The sequence below is a fragment of the Meriones unguiculatus genome, chromosome 1 (genome assembly GCF_030254825.1).
Source record: "Meriones unguiculatus strain TT.TT164.6M chromosome 1, Bangor_MerUng_6.1, whole genome shotgun sequence".
Lineage (NCBI taxonomy): Eukaryota > Metazoa > Chordata > Mammalia > Rodentia > Muridae > Meriones > Meriones unguiculatus.
Window position 1 is genome coordinate 5,805,421 of NC_083349.1, and position 27,903 is coordinate 5,833,323.

General features: G+C 42.9%; 1 protein-coding gene across 11 annotated transcripts; it reads right to left on the bottom strand.

Annotated features, from left to right (window-relative positions):
• Positions 1-4,182: 4,182 nt before the first annotated feature.
• LOC132653136 (zinc finger protein 883-like) lies at positions 4,183-27,282 on the bottom strand. Of its 11 annotated transcripts, XM_060380563.1 has the most exons (6): positions 27,170-27,282; positions 25,004-25,104; positions 15,407-15,641; positions 13,236-13,325; positions 8,900-9,026; positions 4,183-7,841 (listed from the first exon to the last, which is right to left on the bottom strand). In XM_060380563.1, the coding sequence occupies exons 4-6, from the start codon at positions 13,263-13,265 to the stop codon at positions 5,947-5,949; spliced, it is 2,052 nt and encodes a 683-aa protein (XP_060236546.1). In that variant the 5' UTR covers positions 13,266-13,325; positions 15,407-15,641; positions 25,004-25,104; positions 27,170-27,282; the 3' UTR covers positions 4,183-5,946. The 11 variants fall into 11 exon arrangements, with proteins under 11 accessions (XP_060236546.1, XP_060236521.1, XP_060236538.1 ...); XM_060380538.1 differs by lacking the exon at positions 15,407-15,641; XM_060380555.1 differs by having other exon boundaries at positions 13,236-15,512.
• Between the last annotated feature and the right edge of the window lie 621 nt (positions 27,283-27,903).

Here is a 27,903-nt window from a genome sequence, read left to right on the forward strand (position 1 = left end):
TCCAATCTTCCAGTCAGTGTCCCCTCCCAGTGCTCCTGGAAGCAGTGTCAATTAAGCTTGATGTGTCTCAAAAGACCCATAACATGACAGAGAGAAACTGAATAAAGAATGGGTTCAACAGGCAAGGTATAAGGATTAGGGACTGTAGTAGCTGTGAGCTGCCATGAGGGTGTTGGGTCTGGAACCCCAGTCCTCCAGAAGGGCAACCAGAGCTCCTAACTGCTGCGCCTCATCCCAGCCCCTGAGCTAGGTCAGATCTTTACGTTAAATACAGTTGGGAAGACTGTGCACCCTTCTCTTGTTAGTGTCAGGGACAAAGCTGTACATTTTTCCCCCTTTGTACTGAACTGTGAACCTGAATTGACACACAGGCCCTTTGTTGTGCTGAGCTTTCCTCTGTTTATTCCAGGTTCTTCTAGGAATTTTATCATGAAGTCTTGTTGAATTTTGCCGGGTGAAATTTCTGTTCCTGCTGAGATTTTATGTCTGTCTCAAGGTTTTGATCCCAGATAATTTCGCTGTCATGGCTGGTGGATTCCATTTGGACGGCTCTCCATTTCCTTCCATATCTGGCTGAATGTATGAAGGGCTGTGAACTCACGATCTGTTCACTCTCGGTGGCCTCATCTCCGAATGCCCAATGCTCAACACAGGAGATGAATAAGGAATATTTCACATCATTTCCAAAATGTCATGACTTAAGCCAAGAAACAAATTATCAAAGAGTTGTTCCATGCACCACGGCACATGGAACAATTTCTGAAAAAGCCAAACATCTCAAGACAGAGTTTTCCTTCATGGTAGATGAGTTGCCTAGAGGCAGGCCCCTGGGGGCTTTGTTGTGTTATACATGATGGATTCCTTCCCCATGTAGCGGTGGGGACCTCAGCCTGGGTGGCCTTAGAGCCTCCCTCACTAGAGGAGCTGTGGAGCTGAGAAAGAGGCAGGAACCAGACAAGGGGTGTGATCACTTCCTCTGCTGCTGCTCATGAGGGTGCTGGCTTTCAAAATTCTGCTGTGGACATCTGACCTGTGTTGTTCGGTGACCAAAAATTGAATAGGGATCTTTTCCCCTTGTTTATGTTCCTTTTCAATATCCTTTGAGTCTCTGTTTCATACTTTTTCATTTAAAGTTCCTTCTTCTGGAAAACAGGAATTATAATCACAAACACAAAAAAACTTGCAAGCCATCATCTAATAGTTGAGATTTTTGATACTTGTGTTCCTCTTTTCTTTTAAAAAATGACGTACAAGGTGGACATACAGCAGAGCCTTCCCTTTCTGCCCCATTATTCTCACTCCCCTCCTTCTGTAAGGTCCTCACGCTCTTATCTTGCATGTAGCTTACTTCAGGTTTCTGATCAGGTCACCACTTACAAAGCAAAATAATAAAGGTTTGTAAATATAGCCAGTGTTAAAAAACGAGGATTCCAATTTGCCGTATAACTTCTATATTCGTTTGGTCGGAAATGCCAATCAAGAACTGAAACAAAACTATGCAAATTCTCTGAGAATTAGATGTCCTCAAAAATGTTTCTGAGGACCTGACTTGCTTTGAACTGGGACCTCTGGCTGCTAAGCTGAAGTCAGTGACAAGTAGGCCATCACAGTATCCCAGGGCTGTGCCGAGGGCAGTGGAGGTTAAAAGCCAAGCCAGGAGACCCGCAAACCACCATGCCATGCTGTGCTGGCTGGACGAACACCCAGAGACCTGCTGCCTCGTGGCTTGGACAGGCAATAGACACAGAGGCTCAGCTGCCCCCATGCCATGAGGTACAGGCCACGTGGTGCAAGTTGGGGAGGCATTCCATAGACCCAGCGGCCACTTTGCCACACAGCCGGTCTGTAGACACCTAGAGGCCCTCTTGTCTCCAAGAACAGAGGTAGTCACCCAGAGGCTGGTCAAACAGCTCACCTATAGCAGGAGCCACAATGTGCAAGTGTGTGGTGATGGGAGAGAAAGAGAAGTGGAACAGTTTGAATGTTATGAAGAGAGATGGAACTGGAGACATGAGGGTGGAGACGAGCAGCCTGTGGTGAGTAGCCAGACTGGCCACCTGAGGCCATGGTGAAGTCCCAGCAGAGGGCCATGTCTGGGGCTATGGCAGCAGCATGAACCGGTGTCATGTCTGTGGCTCATTATTACCATTAGAGACCACAGGGCCCTCCCTGGGTGGGGCATTCACCTGGGACCATGGGGATGTCCAGGGCCTGTGCAGAACTGGCCCCACCCCTCATAGGCTGCAGTGCTCCAGAAAGCTGGCCCCGCCTCTCATCAGTGAATCCCCGCTTTCAATTAGCACATAGGAATACCTGCCAGAACGCCTTCCTATTCTCAAAAAGGAAAGTTCACCTGCATTTGTTATACGGCAGTGGAATCTATTTGGACGGTAACCGCTGATTGCACACGGCACATTGCCAACCCCTTGTTCATACAGTGGGTTTATAACAGACGCAGGGAGATACAGCGACTGTACCTCTAAGCTAATGTGTTCCCGGTATTTGGCCCTCAGAGAACAACTACCAGAACGGAACCTGGGACTATGTGCAAAGAACTGAGCTCTTCCTTCAGGATATACTGAAAGTAAAACGAAAGAGAATAAACTATGTGTGCCAAGGGATATGTGTGTGAATATGGTTACAGATTAAAGTATCCAATAGTGAATGCACTAGTTACCTCCCTGTTGCTGACATAACACATATTCACAAACCCAGCATGGGGAAGAAATCGGTTTATATCATATCACAAATTGTGATCTATTGCGCTGCAGAGATGGCCCAGCGGTTAAGAGCCCTGGCTGCTCTTCCAGAGGTCCTACATTCAATTCCCAGCAACATGTGTCTCACAACCGTCTGGAATGGGATCTGACGCCCTCTTCTGGTACACGTGAAGACAGAGCACTAATGTACATAAATAAAATAAATACATCTTAAATTACAGGCCCCCATTGAGGGAAACCAAGGCAGGCCCTGAAGCAGACATCATGGAGATATGGTATTTACTGGAGAGCACAACGAGGGGACCTGAGCTTTATGGCCACTGAGGGTACTACAGTAACATGTAGTACACACACATGCAAGCAGAAAAAAAAAAAAACTCACACCCACTGACATGTGAAAACTGACACAACTAGCGTGTTCAAACCTGAGAGGACAATGTAGAAGGAGGTTTGTCCTTTATAGATCCTAATCAATCCCTATGAAAAATTTCCTGGCATTTGTTGTAGAAATAAAAAAAATTGATTATAGAAAAAGGACAAAGACTGCAAAAATCTTGAGAAAATCTCCACGCTAGAGGTCACTTGATAAATATTTTTAAACCTAGGTATGGTGGGGCACACCTCAGTCCCAGGAAGAACGATGCCATTTAAAGGAAACCTGGTCTACAAAATGACCTCCAGGAGGCAAGCCTACACAGTGGAGACTGTTTCAAAGTAAAATAAAAAAAAATTAATCCCCTCCCTCCAAAAAAGTAGCCAAGTGGTTGTGGTGCATGCCTTTAATCCCAGCAGACCTGAGTTCAAGGCCAGCATGGTCTACAGAGTGAGCTCCAAGATAGCTAAAGATACAGAGAGAAGCCCTGTCTCAAAAAGGAAAAAAAAATCAAACAAAAAATTTAATTACTCCAATGCAAACTATTCAGTAGTGTCATGAAGACAGATAACAAAAAGGTTAAGAGGAACCTTCATTCTGCATAAAATGTGATGGAGAGTTAATACTCTCAAGAAAATTCTTAGTGATTTTTTTTAGACATTGTTGGCCCTCCTGCTCAGATGGGAAGTGTCCTAGGAGGGACTCGGGAGCCCAGAACCACACAGCTCTGAGGTGGGACAGTGTCCCAATGGAAGGGCTTCCTGAGACACGGGCCCGGAAGCCACACAGCTCTGAGAGGAGGCCTCCTCAGCAAAGGCACTTCAGCTCGCAGGGGAGGCATCCCCAGTGGAGCTCAGGAGCCTCAGTCCCCCTCCACTTCTCTTCTTCCCTTCTTCTCCTCATTGCTTCTTGGCTTCTTCCAGGCAGCAAATCATATAAGGTTTCAGTACTGTGGAAAGATTTAGAATGAAAGCATCCCAGTGCTTTCTCACGCCTTGTAAATGATCCTGTATTTCTCGTATGTTAATTAATACAAAGTGAGAGGTTCAGGTTGGAAGCTGGCTCACATTTACTCACTGGATTGCCATGTAAAAACATTAAATACAGACATTTTTATTTATATTCAAAAATCACCTTACACAGAGTTGTGGAACATTCAAAAACACAAGTGGTTTTTCAGAAAATGTAGATTACAACAGGAGAAATGCTACTTTACTAAGATAGGGAAACCTATAGGTATTATTCACCATTTTCAAAGAAAGCAAAGGTGTGAGTTTCATAGTGTGCATTGTTCAATACAACTATACATTTTCTAAGATTAGATTTTATTTTCCTCTGATATCTCTATTTTTCAACATAAATTTCATTGAGGACACCCAGATAGAAATCGGTTCCATGGATTTGCCTTTTTTTTTTTTTGAGAGAGAGAGATATTTGTAAAATATGTTTTTGAGATCCCCCTGCCTTTGTATGCTGAAGGTTAAGACAGCCCTTTCTCTTCTTGGTGTTCAGCATATTTACCTCAAATGTAAGTGTGTTCTTCCTTCTGCAAAATAAAGCTCATATCCACTTGTGTTACAGTAACAACGCTTGCTTAGGCTACTGATTCTTCACGGAACAAATGATATTAATGATGTCTTACTGACAGACAGTAGATTCCTAGGAACAGCAGGCAGCAGGCTCTAATGGCTGCACCTGTATGCTAGGATCTCAGAATCCTGCCCACACAAGGAAAACAACTCCAGCAGAGCAGAACACTCAGCCACCATGTGTTCCAAATGATGGGGAAGAAAACTTCCTGAAGCCAGGGGGGTTTCAAGACAGAAAGCTGCTCTGATGCCAACGGCTGTACCTTAAATAGTGAACCAATGAAGAAAACAATGTGGAAAAAGTGGTGAAAAAAAAAGAGTGGTCTGCATGAGCACACAATGGCAGCCTTCTCCCTGGCACCAGAACACTGTCACCGGCTAGTGTAGTTACCAAGAGGTCATTAAGCAGAGGGGCTTTGGTCTGTGCACCATCTGTCTGAAGAGGAGCTCTGACCCAGGGAGATAAAATTTGCCATAAGAAGTCTATCTAGATGGTTGGCATTGCCAAATGGCTAGTGGCCAGTTACTCACTAACTTCATCACTCCTGCCTCAGATTCATCAGTGCTAAAGGCACCAACAATTGATACACATCATAAAAAATCTGTAAGCAAGACAGCATAGATATATCTGAGCGTAAAAGAAAAAATAAAAGCAAAAAACCTACCGTGTTTACATTTTAGCAAATTCCAATACTAGTATTACCAAAAATGTTAGTAAGAATAATTTCATATTTACTCAAATAGAAATATCCTTCTCCACTCAAATGCATGACAAATTCACTTACTCACTTGGTTTCCTCTTTGCAACACCCTGGTTTGTCTAATGTCTATTGCGTCTTAGTGTTTCTGTATGAATGAATCACTGCTTTTCCGTTGAACTAAACACTTCTCCAGCTTTCCTAGGTGCTGAATTTTCCTGCACACTCTTTGGGATTTCCTGGCTGTGTGTGTGCATCGGTCACATCCACAGGTTATCTCTTCAACGCGTCTCCTCCTCTTGCTACTTGTAGGGGTTCACTCCAGAATGAACATTTTGAAGGTGAATAGGATGAGTTTTCCGTTGTGTCTACACTTTTAACACTAGATAAAGGTGTTGGAAAAAGTCAATGCATTTCTTGAGCTCTGTAGTGTGGAATGTTTAATGTGCACGACCTGAGGATTTCACAACAGTGAAGAGTCATGTAATTTCTTTCTGGTATGAGCTTTCTGACTACACGTGGTCCTTATGAATTACTTTAAACTCCTGGTATTCTCGATGATTTGATCATTCATTCAAAGCTCTCACCTGTTTCTTACATTCATGTTTCTCTCCAGTATGGACCCTGTTGTGCTTTGTGAGAAGAGAACGCTGGGTAAAGGATTTGTCACATTCACCACATCTGTAAGGTTTCTCTCCAGTGTGGGTTCTGGAATGGGTTTTAAGGTTTGACAGCCAATAAAAGGACTTGCCACACTCTTCACATTTATAGGGTTTCACCCCAGCATGAATTTTCTGATGAGCCTTAAGACTGGAGCAGTGGGTAAACGATTTGTTGCATTCTCCACATCTGTAAGGTGTCTCTCCAGTATGGATCCTGGAATGTCTTTTAAGGTTTGACAGCCAATGAAAGAACTTGCCACACTCTTTACAACTGTAAGGTTTCTCTCCAGTGTGGACTCTGTAATGTTCTTTAAGTCTTGACAACAGATAAAAGCATTTACCACAGTCTTTGCATGAGTAGGGTTTCTCTCCAGTGTGAATTTTCTGGTGTGTACTAAGCGCTGTACAATGGGCAAAGGATTTGTCACATTCCTTACACTTGTAAGGTTTCTCTCCAGTATGGATTCTGTAATGGTTTTTAAGTTTTGAGAGCTGAGAAAAGCTCTTACCACACTCCTCACATTTGTGAGGTTTCTCTCCAGTGTGGGTTCTGCAGTGGCTCTTAAGGTGTGAGAACACATAAAAGGATTTGCTGCACTCTTCACATTTGTAGGGCTTTTCATCAGTATGAATTTTCTGGTGTCTTTTAAGAGCTGAGCAGCAGGTAAAATATTTGTCACATTCCACGCATTTGCAGGATTTTTCTCCGGTATGGGTCCTCTGGTGGCTTTTAAGTCTTGATAATTGAGAAAATGATTTGTCGCATTCTCCACATCTGTAAGATGTCTCTCCAGTGTGGATTCTGTAGTGGCTTTTAAGGCCTGACAACCAGTGAAAGGACTCACCACATTCTTTGCACTTATAAGGCTTCTCTCTAGTGTGGACTCTGTAATGTTCTTTAAGTGCTGACAACAGATAAAAGCATTTACCACAGTCCTTGCATTTGTGGGGTTTCTCCCTGGTATGAATTTTCTGATGTGTACTGAGACCTGTGCAGTGGGTAAAAGATTTGCCACATTCCTTACATTTGTAAGGTTTCTCTCCTGTGTGGATTCTGTAATGGCTTTTAAGTCTTGACAGCCGAGAAAAGCTCTTACCACATTCCTCACATTTGTGAGGTTTCTCTCCAGTGTGGGTTTTATAATGGCTCTTAAGTCTAGATAACTGAGAGAAGCCCTTATCACACTCACTGCATTTGTAAGGTTTCTCTCCAGTGTGGATTCTGCAGTGGGCTTTCAGGTGGGAAAACCACCTAAAGGACTTAGGACACTCTTTACATTTCCACGGCTTCTCTCCAGCATGAAGCCTATGATGTGTCCTGAGGCTTGAGCAGCTCCTGAAGCACTTCCCACAGTTGTGTGCTCCCTCTCCACTATGGATTCTTTGCTGCACAAGTCTGTGTGCAGAGCCCGAAAGTCCGTCACTTTCTGTACACTCGTGCTCTACCTTTCCACACAGGGTTTCCGTGTGGAAACTCTGATTCAGACTAATGCTGGAACATAGACTTACACACTTGCCACAGTCCTTATATTTGAGCAGTTCTTCTCCAGTGTGCATACTTCTCGGTCTGTTTAGGGTTGAGGGCTCACTGGCATCCAGGTGGTTACCACCTGTGTCCTTGCTGCAGTCTTCTGCAGTATCACTTGTGTTATAAGACGTACATTGGGAGGATCCACAAATCATTTCGCCACACTCCTTATATCTGTAAAACTTCTCTTGGACATTCACATGCTGATGGACAATATGCTTTGGGTCTTGATCTGAGACCTTCTCCTTTTTACCGCACGTGTGATGGTTCTCTGGGAAATGAGCAGAATTGGGAATAATAGGGATTGACACATGATCAATAACAGATTCAGTGACAGATTCAATAGCCACTGTCAGCTTCAGTTCTCTCAGACAAGTAATAATTATTTAGAATATTTAGTAGAGGCATTTCAGTAGCATTTTTGGTTGCCCAGAACCTCCATTTTGACCTCCATCACCCTGAAGGGATTGATAACAGAATTCTTATTCTTATCTAAACTGCACTACTTGCAGAAGGTGGGATAATTAAATGATCAAAAAAATAAAGAACTGTGGGAAAAGAGTTCTCTGAAGGATTATACTTAACATATTTTTCTCTTTTCAAATCTCCTTTTCCTTCCAGAAATGGTTGAAGAATAGTTTAATGTAATACTAAGATGAAAATATTCAGTTTACTAAGTGTATTGCAATGCATATCTCTGTGTCACACACTTACATTTTTTTTAACATTAAGTGCTTTATTAGAAACTTGGTGGGGGAGGGGGGACCAGGCAGTGTTGGTACACACCAGGAGGCGCTAGGAGGCAGAGGCAGGTGGATCTGCCTGGTCTGCAAAGCGAGTTGGCCAGCCAAGGCTTCATAGAGAAACTGTCTCAAAATAAACAAACAAAAATATACCCCCCAAAACCCAAACAAATAAACAAACAAACAACTTGATAAGAGAGCTGGAGAGATGGGTTAGCAGCTAAGAGCACTTGTTTTGTTTTTTTTCTTTCATATGACTTAGGGAAATTCCACGAGGAAGTTCAGTTTTCTTGTTATGAGAATTTTCCTAATGTCCTGTGGTTTCTAGACAGCATCAGAGAACTTATACACCTATAAACCAGGTAAATACAAAAGATGAAATTCTGCAAGAAAAATGTTCTCACTCAGCCAGGCATGAGGACTAGCCTGGAATACTAGCACTCGGGAGGCAGAGGCAGGCCGATCGCTGTGAGCTGGAGACCAGCCTGGTCTACAGAGCAAGCTCCAGGACAGCCAAGTCTACACAGAGAAACCCTTTCTCAAACAAACAAACAAACAAACAAACAAACACAAACTTTGTTCTCACCCACAGAGACGAAGTTGATGTAATTCTCCAACATCACATCAATGTACAGAGCCCTCTGAGCAGAGTCCAGGCATTCCCACTCCTCCTGGGAGAAATCTAGAACCACATCCCCAAACTTGAGCAGAGCCTGTAATGGAAATTTAAGAGTTTTACCATGGAAAGTATGCTTTCCCAGATAAAAGTGGTATAAGGATGTAGGAACACTTTTGTGATATAGACGAGACAGGAAAATTATTCCTTAAGACGTTTTTTAGATGGGCCACAGATACAGCTTAGCAGTTAAAAGTACTGCTTGTTCTTCCACATGTCCTGGGTTTGGGTCCCAGGGCCTAGAAGGCATCTCATAACTACCTGTGGCTCCAGTTCCACATGATCCGTCACCCTCACCAGGCCTCTGAGGACAACAGGCATGCAAGTAGTACGTAGACTTACATGTAGGCAAAACCACCCGTACATGTAAAATTAAAATAAAATTTAACTGTATGTTCTGACTTTGTGTACTGTAGAGCAGTTTTCTCAAGAGTCTGAAACATCCTGTCCTGCAGAAAAACCTCATTAAAACAGGAAGTAGACTACTCACAACAGTCCATAAACTGACCAAATCCATTCGGTCCCTCCCTCCCAAGAGTGTATGAACAGTCAAGACCCCTGAGGGCCACCCTGACAAGCCAAGCTGCAGAGAAGACTCTCAGCTGAGCACAGGTACCGGCAAGAAGCAGAGAGCAGCCTAGCAGCCCCGGCGGAGCAGCCTGGAAGGGGTTCCGACCAAAAGAGCCACCGGGGAAAAAACGCCGTCCAACCTGCTGCGCTGCCGGCAAGCTGTGCAGCGTGCTCCGGGTTTCCAGGATCTGTGAGACGTCACCTATGCGGCGGCGGGCCTGGGCCTTGGTGACGCAGCTTTCTAAGGAATTCCTATTCCTTTAAGGAAGCTTTCACTCACACTCCTATGAGAAACCCCCAAAAATTCATTGGTTCACCACGCCGGCGATATTTATACTCTGGTGTGTCGTGGGCTCCTTTTCCGGTGAGTAGACTTGTACAAGTTGCACGTAGGTATGACATCTCCCCAACCTATCACACAACACTGAAAACAGGGTGACACTGAAGAAACCCTGCCCACTGCGGGGCTCGCCCCAAGACCCTGGAGACCCTATTTTCGCAGGGAGATCCTTTATGAAGTGGGGAAGAAAAGTAACAGTGGCTGCTTTCTAACAGGCAACCTTCCAAGTGTAACTGTTAAGAAGAGATAAAAGGGGAGTCTGTTCGAATGGGCTAGGATGTGGTGGTGGTTTGATGGGGCATGTTGCGTAGGTGAACCGAGGCTTCTGAAAGCTGGACTTTGGCAGTCAGCCCCCGGAACAGTCTGGCAGAAGAAATTATCCAAAAAAGGGGACGGACCTTGACGACAAGCTTTAGGGATGTAACCTATGGTTTACAAAGAGAGGGGAAGGGGGAGCAAAGGCCCGTCAGCGCCATGATTGCCAGGCCCCAGCCAGCTAGGGCCCTTCAGACATATCAACCTCACAAATAACAGACTTTTAGGGAATATAAGACACAGATTTAAGGTATAGAAATCTACTGTTTACGAAGGCGATGTTTATGTCACACAGGATCACAGTGTCACCTCGCAGATGTGATGAACAAAATTGTGCCTTTAAATGCTACAATTGTTGATCTTGCTACACTAACGATACTAAATCAACCTGGCCTGCAGCTGGGCCTCACCTGATATTATCATAACAACCTTAGTGGGGACACTAAGGTTCAGGTTCAGTGCTGGACTTTTGTGTAACAGAGGAAGAGCTTGGAAGGCAGAATTCACAGGTAAATTTAAGGTCAACGAGTTTTGATTTTTTTTCCACAGTAAAGACTAACAACAGTCAATAATGACAATATTGCAAACATTGTAACACATGAAATCATAGTCTGTGAGAACATTTTGCCTGAATGAACATTTTGCAACCATGAAGTAAATAAAAAAAAAATGAGCATTAGCCATAGTTGATGCATATAAAATTTTTTTCTAAATGTATATACCACCCAATACAGACAAATGATTTCAGAAGTTTAAAGACTGTGGATGGAATGAATGAATTAAATCAGGCAAAAATAGTCTAACTCTTCACTGCTTTTCAATTATGTTACTGCTCCTAAGAGGGGCTCAAAAGAAAACTTAAAAATTATAACTTCAAATTTTTAGTTTATGTAATGTATTTGAGCTCTACTGGCAGTTACATAGGCAAGTGCCATTTACAGGCTAAGAGCACTTACTGTTCTTGCAGAGGAAACTGGGTCAGTTCCCAGCATACACACGGCTGCTCATTACAGCCTGACTCTTGTTTCATGTGATCCAGAGCTCTCTTCTTGCCTCTATAGGCACCAGGCACAACACATATGCAGGCAGGCATTCACGTACATAAAATAAAAAATATTTTCAAAGAAAAAAGAAAAACTGGGACAGATGTGGTAGTGCACTTAGGAGGCAGAGGTAGGCAGATCTCTGTGAGACCAGCCTGATCTACAGAGTTATGTCCCGGGACAGCCAGGACTACATAGTGAAACTCTGTCTCCAAACAACATCCACCAACTCCAAATAAACAAAAGTAAATCTGTCCATCCCAGCAGTTTTTCCCAATATTCCACCTATGAAAAACAGTAGCTCCACTGGGTGGTGGCGGCACATGCCTTTAATCCCAGTATTTGGGAGGTGGAGGCAGGAGGATCTCTGTGAGTTCGAGGTCAGCCTGACCTGCAGGATCTCTGTGAGTTCCAGGACAACCAAGGCTACAAAGTGAAACCTTGTCTCAATAAAAAAAAAAAAGACAGTAACATCAGCAAAAGAAAAAAAGGCGGTGGGGGTGGGTAGGTGAAAGAGCCAGCTTCCTCCACAGGAAGAGATCAGAGCAAAGTGATTAGGAGGAATCTTCATTTCTGCATGAAATGTGATGGCTCATGTACATTGCTCACTCAACACACTCAAGAAAAGTCTTACTGATATATTCCACATGGTGTCACAAAAACTCACCACCAGGGGAGGCTACACCATGGATAGCTGTCTGAAAACACAAACAAAGAACCAAGAGAAAATACTCATCTCTTAGTTTGGGAGATTACCGCTGAGCATTGGAATCAACTGAATGATGTGAGCAGAAACTCTCCAAGACAAATAGATGTCAGGTGTCAACAAACACAGGAACATCACCATTATGTGATATCCAGTGCCGAAAAAAACAAAACAAACAAACAAACCAGACTACAATCTGCACCTCCTCACAGAAACATCAGTTTCATGGCATGGTCAAGGCACTCATGCCTGCCATCTTCAGTACCCTCTACAGAGTTTAAATATTTAGCATTAGAATCCAGTTTAGGATCCAAATACCATGTCTTTGATTAAAAAAAAAAAAATTACCAGTGAGTCTAGCAAGGAGTTCAAGGGGTTTGAATGTGCACCTTCGTAAGCATAGTCCAAGAAAACTAACATCCCTCGATGGATTTGTGTATAATGCACAAATCCATTCTTTGTAGCAATTAAACAATATAGTTGGCCAAAAAACAAACAAACAAACAAAAAAACACCAATATAATTGTTTGACTACCTGTCACAATAGAAACATAGGTCTTATTTTTATTGTGAATATTTACCCTCCCACAAAGAGTCTGGAGAGGGCTGAGTAGAGAAAAAGAAAAAAAAAAAGCTGCCACATACAGTAGACATGCATTTAAAGAGTGAATCCTGACTATCAGAAGAAAAAGGAATGTTGTGGATATAAACATGTTTTTGTTTTGGTCCCAGGATTCAGATGGTCCACAGCAGCAGACTATTTGCCTCATGCGGGCTCTGAGAGGGGCTCTTTGCCAGCTGCAGATAGTTTAAATCTGAGGACTATGAAGAGAGAATAAATGCCAGAGCCCAGAGAATGGAGAGAGAAAGAGCAAGGCTGCTCCTACTTCTCCCTTGCTGCTCCTAGTTGCTGTTGTGAAACAAGAAGATAGAGATATCCTGAAAGGAGGATTGGACTGGCTCCAACGAACCCAACCCTGACCGGCAGGAAGCAACTACAAAAAAAACTGCTCCCCCTCTCCCACTAAGCCTTTCTCTCTCCTACGTGGTGCTGGGGTGTTGGAAGGGATTGGGGTGGAGTAGGGAGGAAAAGATATAAGAAACGTAAATAAAAGAGTTAAAAAAAAAACTAATGCCAACAAAGAAATACATGGGAAACAAATACTTCAGACAACATTACCAGAAGCAGAGAAAGAAAGGCTTGCAAGGTTTAAATATATAACAGTTCTCAAAACAAAACAAAACAAAAAACAAAGTGAAGATGATACTGACCTGGGATGCTCTTACTGAAGAAGTGGCCATTTCTTCCTGTTGCTCTGCTCTGAGTTTCTGTTTCAGGAACAATGACTGGACCTTCTTGCCCTTTCATATCAGGTGTCAAAAATGCAAAACAAAAGCTAATGCTAAACTCTGTTAAGGAACATTGTCAAACCACATAAAAAGACCCCAAAACCAGAAAGTAACTGTCAACCATCTTACTGCAGCCAGAAAATTTCTCTGAAAATTGAGAGAGAAGTGCATTTGAAGATATTCATGAATTAACACATCTCATTCCACTCAAGTCACTGCAGATAACAGAGGCAAAATATACCCAGAACAGTAGAAAGGAATTATCCAGGAAAGTACAGGAAATAAAATACTTCATGCGAGGAATAGAGGAGAGCTGGGGAGTAACCGACTCTGTCTATCCAACACATCAAACCAGAAAACTACTAATTATAACAAGGAAAGAACAAAAACACTACCTACAATCCAAGCAGCCGTATCAAAAATATGACAGGGAATAAAAATCATGTGATAAAAATCTCAGTAGAGCATGGAAACGTCATTGGACAAAGTTTAACAAAATTTGTGATAAAACTTCTAAGAGAACTAAGAATAAATGGAACCCAGCTCAACACAGTAAGAGGTATATGTCTCAATCCTAGGCCAACATTATAGCAGAAAGAAAGAAATGGATAGTATCGCTTCAGAAGCTGTAACAAGAAAAAGATGCATGCGCTCTGCAGTTTTACGTAATAAAGAATTATAAAAGCTAAGAAATTTGAAAAAAAAAAAAGACATACAAATAGGGAAGAATGATATGATTATAGACACAAAACTTCCAACAGACACCATCAGAAACTCTTACACTTGACAGATGCTTCAAATAATATTGAAGAATACACAATTAAAATAGAAAAGTAATTCTTTTTTTTTTAATGTACCAATAATGGGGTGTTGTGAATCAAAGTAGGAAAATAACCCATTCATAACAGCTCTAAAAAGACCAAGGAATGAGACAGTGGTGGCACACATCTTTAATCCCCGCATTCGGGAGGCAGCATTTGGGTGCATCTCTGAGTTTGAGGCCAGCCTGGTCTACAGGCTGAGTTCCAAGACAGCCAGGGCTACACACACGCACGCACACACGCATGCACACACAAAAGAGCTAGGAATAAGCTTAACTAACGACTTCAATAGCGTCTGTAATGAAAATTCAGAACACGGAAGAAGAAAATTAACTTCTATGCACACTGATTGTGAAAACTGCCATGATGTAAATGGTTTTACTACCAATGACAGCAGTTGACAGAACCACGTGCAAAATACTGACAGTCTTCAAAAGAAGAAAACACTTTCTAAACGTTACACGGAAACCAGGTCATAACTACCCAGATCAGGTGGGCGGTGGGAGCACTCAGCACTCAGAAGGCAGAGGCAGGAGTTTGAGGCCACCTGGTCTGCACAGCTGGTTCTAGGAGAGCCAGAACTTTGTTTGTTTTGAAACCCTATCGTGGGGTGGAAAACAACAACAACAAACAAACAACAAAATGAAAACAGAGGTTAATGAGGGGCTGGAGAGAGCTCAGTGGCTAAGAGCACGTACTTCTCTGTCAGCAGCTCTGGGTTTCAGTTCCCAGGGCTCACATGGCAGCTTACCATACCCTGTAACCACAGTTCCAGGGCGTCTGATGCCTCTTCTAATCTTCATAGGAAATACACACATGTAGTGTGTGCACACACAAGTAGTGTAAAATAAAGTTAATGAATATCTGTTTAAAAAGGCAGTCATCAGAATAAAAAGCACAGAAGCCAGCGCATCTGTGTATGCACATTGTGTATTCTTTAATTTTTAATTTATTTATTTATTTATTTATTGTGTATGAATGTTTGCCCTGCATGTATAAATGTGCACCATGTGAATGTTGGTGCCCACAGAGATCAGAGTGCATTTGATGCACTGGACCTGGAATTACAGACAACTGTGAACTATCATGTAGATTGCAGGAAACAAATCCAGGTCCTCTGTAAGAACAAGTGTTTTGTGTTTTGTTTTTGCCTTTCACTGAAAATAGATTTTTTTTCTCCCATTGTCTTATTTAAGGTTCCCACTGCTGTGAAGAGACACCATGACCACGCCAACTCTTATAAAGGAAAATGTTTAACTGGGGCTGGCTTACACATTCATAGGTTTAGTCCATTATCGTCACGGCGAGAAGCATGGCGGTGCGCAGGCAGACGTGGTGCTGGAGTTGGAGCTGAGAGTGCTACATCTTGATCCAAAGGCTGCAGAAGGAGACTGTGTGCCACACTGGGCATGGGTGGAGCATAGGAGACCTCAAAGCCCGCCCCCACAGTGACGCACTTCCGACACACCTACTCCAACAAGACCGCAACTCCTCACGGTGCCACTCCCTAAAGCCAAGCATTCACACACGTGGGTCTAGGGGTCATGCCTATTCAAACCACCACACCCACAGTATATTTGCATATAGTTTCCCCTCCACTCCATCCAGTCCCCCACTTCCCTTCCCATCCTGATCCGCTCCTTCCTGTCTCTCATCAGAAAACAAAAAGGCTCCTAAGAGATAATGATAAAATAAAAACATAATGTAATAAAGGAAAGGAAAAACTAACACATCAGAATTAGATAAAACCAACAAAAGAAGAGGACAAGAGAAGGCACAAGAAACAGAGACCCACTAGTTCGAACACTCAGTAATCTCATAAGAACACTAAATTGTAAGTCATAATATTAATATACACCCAAAGGACCTATGGGGTAAAAATAGAGAAAAAATATATAAGTAAAATAAAAATAAAAAAATAATAAGATAAAATGAAAAAAAAAAAGAGGAAAAAAAACATTGTGAGAAAAGGAGGACAATACAAAGATGTCACTGAGTTCTTTTCCTTTTTTTCTTTTTTGAGACACATTCTCAGTGTATCCTTGACTATCCTGGAACTTGCACTGTAGACCAGGCTGGCCTCAAACTCAGAGATCCGCCTGCCTCTGCCTCCCAAGTGCTGTGATCAAAGGCACACACCACCATTGCCAGGCTACCAGCCATTTTTTAAAAAGTGTTTATCGATTGGGAATTTAGCTCAGTGGTAGAATGCTTGCCTAGCAAGTGCAAGGCCCTGGGTTCGGTCCTCAGCTCTGGGAAAAAAAAAAAAAAGTGTTTAGCATCCTTAGCCATGAGGTAATTACAAAATCAAAACCAACTGATGCTCCTTCTTACCCTATGCAGAATGGCTAAAGTGGAGAAGGGGTAGCAGGGATGCACTTCCTCCTGCTCCAGAGGAAAAAGAGGGTGGCTTTCTGTGACTTGGTGCCAGCCTGGTATAAACAGTGAGTTCCTACACAGAGAGACTCTGTCTCAAAAAAAAAAAACAACAAAGAGAAAGAAAGAAAAAAAAAAAAGACCACAAATGCAGTTGAAGAAAAGGAAGAGTGGATCCTCATTCCTTCCTTAAGGAACTATGAGCCAGTAAAAATCATAGAAATAATTTCGGAATTTTCAAAACCCAAAATCTCAACCACTGTATTACCCACCACACCAAAAGTGAGACATATACACAGTTCTCAAGTCCTACTAAAAACATACACGGGTTTATTGCTACTCTAATCAAAGGAGATAAGAAGTGAACTCAGCCTAGATGTCCAGCAACAGAAAAGGAAATGAAATGAATTTACATGGTGGAATTTTATTTTGCTACAAAAAAAATTACAATCATGATCTTTGCATTAAAATCAGAAATGTAGTTCCTAAAAAGAAGGGGGGGGGAAGCCTGCAAGTTTTCTACCATGTCCTGAGCCCATTTTTATGTACATCAGTGTAAGAGTGAGTCTTGGGCCAATGGTTCTCTCCCTTTAGGGAGTCACAATGCCAGGTACTGCTGCATATTCGGTATTTACATTATGACTCATAAGAGTAGCAAAATTTCATTAATGAAGTAGCAACAAAATAATTTTATGATTGGGGTTCACAACAACATGAGGGAACTGTATTAAAGGGTTGCAGCATTAGGAAGTTTGAGAACCACTGCTCTAGATAGAACATCATGAGAGCAAAAGGAGCTCTGGATGGATGTGGGGAATAAAGACAAAATTGACAATGGAGTGGCAGTAGTTAAGCTGGGGAAGAAAGCTGACACATAGTTGCTCTTCAGGAATGAGCTGTATAGAGAGACAGTAGTTAGGCTGGGAAAGAAAGCTGACACATAGTTGCTCTTCAGGAATGAGCTGTATAGAGGAAAGGGAAACAATGACACAGCCTTGAAACAGGAAACTATCAGAAACGAACAACCTAGCACCGCATTCTTCATATGTCATTTATATGGCAAGAGTGTGGTTTTTGTTGACACTGTCACAAGCTCACAGCTCAATAAAAGGACTGTTTCCATACTGACAGAGCGCAAGAGAAGGCTGTGCACCCTGCATAAATGTAAGGAATCTTCTCCAATACGAGCACAATCACAATCCCAGACCAGCCATTTCCTGAGAAAAGTTTGAAGTGGTTCTAAAATTCTCCATCATTGCACATTGCTGTGAGCTTACTCTAGACAGTAGTAAATACCTAGAATACAGTATCTGATTCTTTGATCACATTATTCACCATGTGTAACCTGTCTCTTGGAGAACAGACACATGCAGTGGCTCTGTCTATCTGGCTTCTTTTCAATGTGGCACACTCGCCATCAGATCTAGTTACAGTCAGCCTCAGCGCCATCTAAGCTGACCCCACATTGCTCAGCCAGGTAAAGTGTACCTTTCCAACTTAACTTCTCTTCTCAAGATGGGACTTGCTTTCTCTGTTTTATTACTTGTGTTTGCACCTCTGCCCTTCGGAAACTACATGAAATTTGTTTATGGTTTAAAACATATATGGTTTAAGTGGAATGTGTGTGTGCTAAATTGCTTTAGGCAACGTCAAGGCAGACTCATTAAAGTGGAGAGCATGGCAGACCCATGTGATGGCTGTCAGGGAAAAGAGAAGGGAGGGGCACAGATAAGGTGCATCCCACTAAGGACTGCCCTTGGAATGATAGTCTCTAAGATCAATAATGGAACAAAGGCATTCCATGTTTATTCCCTGTGACTTGGAAAAATCTCTACTATTTTCCACAATACTGACATAACAGACATGTGCAAAGTTCTTAAATAATCACATGTAAACCAGAGTCTAGAAAGTGTTCAAAGGAATCAAAATAAATGAGACAGGTAAAATAAATCTCTAGAAATCAGCCATGGATACGTGTGAATTAAATACGTGGATTACTTGAAGAATTAAAAAGATACTCAATGAGCTAATGCAGAAGAATGGCAGCTATGTGAACTTAAGAAATTCATACTACTAACAACAAAGTCAAAACAGAAATAAGACAAAAGCAGATTGTAGTTCTGATATCTACAATACAGGGCGATAAGGTGAGAAATTCTCAAATCTGAAAAAGGAAACAGACATGCTTCAAGATCTCCATTAAGAATTTACTGTTTTTAAACTAACAAAAGGGGGAATATGATGCGCAGCAACGGAAATGGGGCGGAATGGCTGTTCTTGATTGCCAACCTGGCAACATCTGGAATTAACTAAAATCCAAGTGGCTGTGGACACATGAAAGAGATTTTTTTTTTCTTAATCAAATCATTTGAAGTGGGAAGACCCAGGTTTCCCCCTGAGATAGGGTTTCGTTGTGTAGCCCTGACTCTCTTGGAACTAGCTCTGTAGACCACTTCAAACACACAGAAAGCCACCAGCCTTTGCCACTCAGTGCTGGGACTGAAGGTGTGTGCTACCACCACCCATTGGGGAGACCCACTTTTAATATGGATCTTTTGAGGTGGGAAGATCTACCTTTAATCTGGGCCACACCTTCTGCTGGCAGCCTATATAACTGACGTGGAAAAAGAAGCTGTTCTCTTTCCCTGCTTGCCTTTGCTCCTGCTGCCAAGTTCATTAGAGACTAATTCTCAAAGATTCCAGTGTCTACAAGACAAGCTGAGACGCCCAGCCATATGAACGAGCTAGACCACAGCCCATAACCCACTCCAATAAAATCCCTTTCTATATCTACTTGTAGATTCGTTTTTTCAGTTCTTTTCCTCTGCAGAACCCTGACCATACACAGGATTAGCCCCATCTACAGGCGGTCCCATGAGGATATGACCCCTCTACAGGCGGTCCGTGGGGTCAGTGAAATTCAGAGCAGCAACACAGAATTTGACAGCAGTGTAGAAAGGAAGGTAAAAATGCAGCAACCTCAGAAGCTCCCAACTTGCAGCCAACTCTCCTCAGAGAATATACAACGACCTTCAGGATCTTCGCAGCTCAACTGCAAACCACAGCACTGAAGTGAGCGTGAGAATGAGAATGGCAATGTGTTTGGCTTCAACGCATTTCACATATGATCAGCGTGGAAGACTATGTTGAGTGTGACTAACATGCAGCCCGTAATCCAACCTATTTTACTACTGCAGATGCCGAGTCCTGTCTGCTGGTGATAAACTTTTACAGCGAGAACATGTTCGTCCTACAACACACCTGATGATCAGTGGGGGTTTATGATCTGGGGACCTGCGGTTATAACACAGAATGAGAAAGCCATGGCATTTGGTACAATTCACTCTCCTCCCATAGCAGACTTCCCGGTAGACGGATGAGTGAAAGCGTCTTCTTGTTTTAGAAATTCTTCCATAATTAGGGTGGATCCTCGTAAAAGCTACTGCCGTGTTCCTAACTACACCATCAATATAATAAGCTTTGGGTCAGCACATTACAATGGGCACAGGAGTCTCTCCAGCTCTGGGCCCCAGGAACACAAACCACTTTATTTATCATCCATAGGGATCATTTCTAATTCTGATGTCATATCATCAGATCAGATCAGATCAGATCATCTCACATGAGGTGTCAGCTGTCCTGTCACATATACAGGCTCCACATTTATTCCCACACTAGCAGTGACACTTGTGAGTTCTTTCTTGCCCTGTTATCTCATCCATGCTGAGCACTGGACCACGATTCTCTTTGAGAACATCAAGTACTCTTAACTGCAGAGCTACATCTCTTACTGTCCTTAATTAGCTATGATGAAGACTTAAATCATTGAACAATGAGACAGAATTTGTGGAGCACTATGGACAGCTTCTGAGAATGTCAGGGTGAATGTGAGGTCATGAAAGACACTCATACAGAAGTGGGTAACAAAGACATACTGAGAAGCTCTGGCAAGCAAGAAGCTCTGGCTGTAAAACATAATTGTGTGCCTAAGGGCTTACAAGCATAGAACAAGTCAATCTGAAATAAGACATAGGAAGCTATTAGAAAGGCCATGTGGAAATCAATGTAGTGGAGACTAAATGAACAATGTCAGGAGTCAATGCAAAGACCTGTTGCTGCGAAGAAGTAGAAGTACTAACAAAGCATCTTAACTAACCCGAACTAAGAGAGCAAATCCCTGAGAGCTGGAAAGTAGGGCGGAACCACGGAGGCCTGTATTGCTTCATGAAGTGCTGTGGAAACTCATGCCAAACAAATTGGAAATGTAGAAGAAAAGGATGAGTTCCTAGAAACAATCTTCTCTGTCATAAAACTAGAATAGACCTTACACAGATAACGGGATTTAAGCGTTAATAATTTCTTCTAAATGTTTTCCCAGACTAGAGAGATTCAGCACTAAATTCTCTAAAGGAACAACATATCATTCAAGGCTGCTTTAGAACTTAATACCCCACTCCCCCCAAAAAAAGAACTTAATACCCAAAGCAGATAAGGACAGCATTTGCAAAGGAGACTCACAGACCAGTTATCAGTGTAGAAAACGACACAGAGTCTCTCTCTGAACTATGCAGAAGTGGAGCTCAGGCTGGCTGCGTGCCAGGAACGCAAGTGTTTCAGAAACGCATACTACAAAACAATCATCGTAAAACAGCAAATACCTACACTCGGTGAGAGAAGAAACATGAACAGTCAATCAACCCATAAAAAGTCTATAGCAAAATTCCACATTTGCCCATTATGAAAGCTCTTGAAGACACATACCTCAACACCATAAATACTAGAAGCCACACACCTACACCCAACATTACACTCGGTGAGGGAAACTGGAATCGAGATTCCTCTCAGGACAGAGACAAGGATGTCCACTTCCTCCACCTCAACTCAACATGGTGTATCAAGGGTTATCCAGACAAAGAAGGGGAGAGAAAAACTTACAGGGGACAGTATAAGAACATCAAAAGCAAGTTACCCTATAAGGAAAAAAAGAGAATTCTGAAATTCAAAAACTTTATATGTCCCATGAGAAAGCTCAGCCCTGATAACCGACTTAATAAACTATAAAATCCACACACTCACAAAATCACAATCCACAAAAATCAGCTAGTGTTTTACATGGCCAGAAGAAGAAGCCAAGAAATCAGCAGACCACTCAGTGTCTACAGTAATACCAAGGACTCCCTGACAGTACCTTTCACATTCCCAAAAGGGGCTGTGTGGGCTGCTGGGGTAAAAGGCCATCACTGGCCATGCCCTGACGTTAACCCCGGGTGCTAAAATTCTTACCCGCTGAGCAAGGTATGAACAGCGGTGTAACAGGTAACATTTTGTGGTTAACAAAGGCTTTCTGGTTGGATCTGGGGCCAGCTCCACAGAAGGAAATAGACAGGAAGGCTGGCCAAAAGCCTACGACTGGGAAGCAACAGGCCCTAGGAAAGAATGCGCTTCTGACACTTTGTTACATGTTCAAATACTCAAACTGGCCTTTGGCTTGTTCTGTTCACATTCACAGCCAGGTACTGCTTTTAGCCTGGGCCAGAGAAACTTTGTTTACAACATAAAACAGTCATTTCAGAGATAGCTGACTGTACAACCTGTGATGGGAAATTACATTACAAAACCCAAACCGCAGGGAGTATGACAGGAGAAGGGGGAAAGGATGGTAAGAGTTGGAGGAAGGGAGGCGACGTATGGAAAACTACACTGTTATAATATATGGCAGCTGGAATTAGCTACACACATGACAGTCCGGCTTACTCGTTCCAAGATAGGTGAAATAAAAGGAGCAATAATTGGGCCGTAAATGTGGATGAACAGGAATGATAGGGAAGGTAATGAGGATAATGGTGAGGAGTAACTATGATCATAGTATACTGAATATGCAATGATTAAATACCTAAATTAATCATTACAAAATCTGTAAAAATATAAATGAATAGGAAATATCAATGCCTATTTGGAAGCAAAAATTTAATCATTTTAATCCATCCAATTAGAAGAGCCTTGTGCTGTTATTACTTCTATTTACATAATTAAAACTAAAGAGAGAGGAAAAAAAAAGGTCCCTGCTTCCCTCCACCTCCTCAGACAAGGTTTCTCTGTATAGCCCTGGCTGTCCTGAAACTCTTTTTGTGGACCAGGCTGGTCTCGAACTCACAGAGATTCTCCTGCCTCTGCCTCCTGAGTGCTAGGATTAGAGGTATGCACCACCACACCTGGCTCAAATATACATTTTTCTAATGGGGAGGGGGAAGAAAAACTAAACAAGCAAAAGAAAGACCTCTAAAATAAACTCCTTAATTTGTTGAAGGAACCAAATAAAACACTGGAAGATAGAATTTCCATGCACACAGAATAGGACACAGTATTGTGAAAATTACAATACTAATGAAAGAGATTGGTATGATTAAGACAAACACCATGACTGTCAAACTCCCCAGGACAAACCTCACGGATACAGTACAGATGATCTTTCAAATTTCCATGGAAGCACCGAGACTCTGAGAATACAGAGCAACCCTCAGGGCAGAGATCAAGTTGCCCCAGCAAGCTGACCCTGCAGAGCTATATGACCATATATAAACCACAGAAACCATGGGGGTGGCAGAGGGTAGACATACAGCCCAATGAAACACAGTAGCAGACCGAGAACCAGACCAACAGCAACAAAGCTGAGAGTGCCAGCAAAATACCACACACATGTCGCACAGTAGGCAGCTGTGTCAACCAATAGTGTTGGGAAAAGTATCTATTTGCACAGAGAGTATGAATCTGGGTTCCATTCTCTCCCACTGTACAATGAATGATGTATGATCCGTAACTGTGAAACCTAACAGAAAGTAGAAATATGTGAACAAAGGGAACTTGTTTCTGAACAGAATTACACACCATGACACAAACAGACAAATAGGACTATATGCAATGTGGACACATACCACAAAAAGTTTCCAAACACAAGAAGCAATCAGTGCAGAACCGTGCGGAGAAAATAGACAGTGAGGCAGGGATGCTTCAACATCCACCATTCCGGGAGGCACAAGGAAATCAAGACAGAAAAATCAATGTCACACAACAGTAGGAGATTCCCAGGCAGAGTTCTGTAACTTCAAGAAACACTCTCCATTGTAGCCAAGTCTTAGAAATACCAAAACTTAAAAGTTCATAAATATCAATGTTTAAGTCCATTCTTTAAGAATCTGAAACACAGGTACCAACAGATAGAAAACAGAATCCATTAAAGACACACAAATAGTGGCTCATTACTAGCATGTTCTAATTCTAACATGGGGAAAAAATGTAGAGAAGGTCGGTGTCGCTCTTCTAAGCAATTTGTACTAAAATCTTACAGGTATCTCTTGTAGAAACAGAGAAAATAGTCCAAAATGTACAAACTTATGAAAACAGACTTCAAAAATTATGAGAAAAGGATCAAACCTACTGGTGATTTCTAAATATGTTAAGATTATAATGATGCAAACTGTTGAGTACTGACATGAAGACTGACAACAGGAGACAGCAATGGGAAGACCATGTAGATACTAAGCAATTCTTGTCAAATTCCTCCTGGCACTATTTTATGGAATGGAGAAATTAACCCTATACGATACAGAAATGAAGAAAATACAAAAAGCTCCAAAATTTTGAAGCAGAAAAAACCCAAAGGCATCAAGTTTCCTAATGAAACACTACATTAAAATTATAGAACTGAAAATCATTTACTATTGGTATGAAGCCACAATCAGCACTTTAATGGAAGAGGGGCGCCATCACATTCAAAATTAAATTATTGTTCCTAGTATATATTTTTACATAGAGACTCCTCTAACGCCTTCAACAGTATAATCCTGAGAAGACTATTCTCAGCAGAATTCTCCAGAATTACTTCTAGTGAAATAGAATGTAGCAAAACCGACTACATGTCCAGCTTTCCCTGTCACTTGAGCTCCTTTCCATCCCTTTGTCGATCCCTTTTTCGTGCCCAGATCCTTTGCTACTCTGCTTCTCTCTCCACCTCCCAGGGCTCTTTGATCTGCTCTATGGATGAGGTCGGGCTGAACAGTGTGAGACCTGCATATGAGAAAGAGTTTCTTCAGGATTTCTAACACAGTGCTGTGCTCAGCAGAAACAGAGAACATGAAATAGAGGATTCTACAAAGGATCCCCCAGCTGTCACACAGACAGCATTGAGGAAGCATTCTGAGTTTCCATAACTTGAATCCCACTTCTAATCACAGCTCGATCAAAATTCAAGGCAGGAATGGACACATTGCTGGGTATATGATTTCATCACTTAACAAAAATGAAAAAAGCCTTACACCTTTCAAAAGGACAAACAGGAAGAACAGCTGAAATTTCATGAAGATTCTCTTTTCCCCTGAGCATTTCACTTTCCCCTGTGAGATGTGATACTCATTCACACACGATTCCCACACACACAGAGCAGTTTTCACAAGAACCCCGAGGAGCAAAGGGAGACTGCAAGAAAACTATTCTCACCCACAGAAACCAGACTGCTGCAATTCCTCAATTTTTGATTCCAGGACAAAACCCTATGAGCAGGGTCCAGGCATGTCCCTCTTCACTGTGCGTCAGCAACACTGAAATAAAAAGCAACAGTTTGGCTATGGTCAGAATGCGTTTCTCTACCAGAAGAAGTTACATCCTAACTTTGCCCTAATATACACTGTTTTCTAAGTGTGAAAACAGTGTGGCCTGATATCCTCACTCTCAACATATGTACTGTACCTTTCTGTACTCTTAAAACCTCAGCCTAAGAACACACATTTTGTTATATTTACAACAGAATTTATGCATCTCAAATGGAAAACTGATGTTGAGTAAAAATAAACTTTTTACTTAATAAAAATGTTTACTTAATTAATAAATGTTAAGAGTTACAACCATAACTCTATAGCTTGGTTAAAAAAAAAAATCGACCTGATCAAAATTTGCAGTTATTCCTTACAGGGCTGAGTTAACAAGCTCTATCAGACCGTCGAATCTCCATGTCCAATGCCACTCTCTTTAATAGGAAAGGGGTAGAGTAGGGGAGTTAGAAAGTATTTTGAATTTCAGTGCCAAAAGTTTTGGTGTTTGCACAACAAAAAGAACCACGTTTGCAAACATCAACACATAAATTCAATTGGTCTAAGAGACCCATTTATGAGACTATCCTAGAAACCGCAGGTGAATGGTAAAATTAGCATGCACCCCATTTCATACCATCTCAAACTTATCCTCAAGGGCATTCCCTGTAACAGAATTGTGAGCGCGGAGGGTCTACGAGCAGCAGAAAAACTGACCAAACCCCTGATCCAGTCCCTCCCTGGTTCCCTGCAGCGACTCTGACCTGAGAGGCTCCAGGGCTGCTATCTCGCCACTGTATTGCTGACTGGTGACTTTCCCGGGCCGCCCCACTGATCTTCACATCCACCCGAGACCCCTACTCACGCCTGTACCCAGAGCCGCACACACCTTGCCTGAGGTCCCTCCCTCCTGTAGTCCTTGGAACCGCCTTTGGCCCCGCCCATCAAGTACAGTTCCGGTTACGTGAGCGCTGGGACCCTTCCTCTTCCTCCCACCCCCACCGGTTCAATTCATCGGTCCAATTGTGTTTTCCAGGCCTCCCCAGTCTGGTTTTTTCCTCCTCACTCCTCTGATCTAGACCCGTGTCCCTTTGCCGCGGAGACCCATCCCTCACACTCTCTGGTTCATACCCCCTTCCACACAGCTCCAGCTGTCAGGCTGCCTTGGACCCGCTCTGCACAACCTCCCCACATGCTTGCTGCCAGCCTAGACCTGGATCTAGTAAGACACTGCACCCCTATATCCGACCCCCACGGGGAGTTCTAAACCCTTCAGGTAAAATGTAGGCAGCCCAACACTTCCACTGGACTACCAGCCTCTGGGCTACATACTTCATACTAAACAATAACAAGCTAAATTCAGAAGCCAGAGTCCCGTCGCCAACACACAGAAACGACAAGCCAAAGCCAAAGGCTGCGATTGTGACTTGGGGAGAGCCATTTCAGAGCTAGGATTTTGGAAAGAAACATGTTTATTATCTAGAAGTATGCGAACAGCGGAGGGTGGGTTCCACGCTACATGCTTTGACCAGTAGATGGTGGCCTTGTCATTTTACTAACTCAAAAGCTTGTCCTCTGTGACTCCTGCTAAACGTGTTCTGCGATAAAACATAGAAAGGTTTTTTTTTTTTTTTTTAAATTCGATGGTGGGGGATGGAGAGGTGGCTCAGAGGTTAACAGCACTGGCTGCTCAAGTCCCAGTCAGTCCCACTCAAGTCCCACTGGAGTTCAAGTCCCAGCAACCACATGGTGGCTCACCACCATCTATAACGAGATCTGCCTCTTCCGGCATGAAGGTGTACAAGCAGACAGAATATTGTATACATAATAAGTAAATCTTAAAAAAAAAATGCGATGGTGGACCGAGAGATTCTTGGCTTTTCCAAATGCATAAGATAAGTAAAGGTATGTGGTCCCAGCCCTAAAACGTCAGTTCCACCATCCAGCTGTGTGGTTCTGGGCACACTGAGGATGAAGTGGTTAGAAAATAAGAGAAAGAGGGGCAAGGGCCAAAACATGACCTTCTTTAGACCCCGTGCAACTACTGCAATCAGTAATCAACAGTAACTGTACTCACCTGCACTGGCCTCACACAGGCCCACAATCAGTCTAGGAAAGGAAACGGTTCGCTTTACCTTCCAAATGTTAGCTGAGGATATATTTTAGGAGAATCAAAGCCTTCAGTTGGCAGGAAGTCCAGCCCTATTTTCTCCTCTGCTCAGTGATTGGCTATAAGCCGCTTTATTGGCACATCTGAGGACAATTGGTGAGCAGTGTTTACACAACTTTGAGACGAGAGTTTCGCAGGACAAGGCTTGCAACCGGATGAGAGGGACAGAAATCAGAATTTGAATTACACAGTGACCTGCTGCCTACACCGATCCCTTACAGCCGGCGTCCAGCTGCACAGCTTCTCTGCGCTGGGCAGGTTCCAGGGCCACCGGGCTGCAGCTGCCGCCACCGCCAGGCTGGCTTTCCCGGGCTGCTCCGCCAAGCACGTGCGGCTTAGGGGGATTCCCTCAGGACTCTCACCCCCGCCCCACGCCGCCGATCTACCGCACCCAGGTCTGCACCATGCAATTCCCTGCAGTGCAGGCCTGGAGCGCCGTCCGGGAATGGGTCCCTGCCCCACTCCCTGGGCCTCTTTCAACTGCTGTTCCAGTTGCCATTCATTCACTCCTCTAACCCCTCCCACTCTACACCCTTCAACACCTACCTAACGGCCAGCCTCCTCCCAACCTCTGTTTCCTGGTGAGTGTCCCCACTGTGTCTCAAGCTCTGGCTGTCAAACTGCCCTGGACCCAGTCTTCA

What these genes read in the sequence shown, in the direction of transcription:
- LOC132653136 (XM_060380538.1), bottom strand. Translation starts at nt 13,265, where the DNA reads ATGGCCACTTCTTCAGTAAGAGCATCCCAG. An exon ending in CTTCAGTAAGAGCATCCCAG is followed by an intron (nt 9,027 to 13,235) that starts GTCAGTATCATC and finishes TTTCCATTACAG; the next exon opens with GCTCTGCTCAAGTTTGGGGA. An exon ending in CATCAACTTCGTCTCTGTGG is followed by an intron (nt 7,842 to 8,899) that starts GTGAGAACAAAG and finishes CTCATTTCCCAG; the next exon opens with AGAACCATCACACGTGCGGT.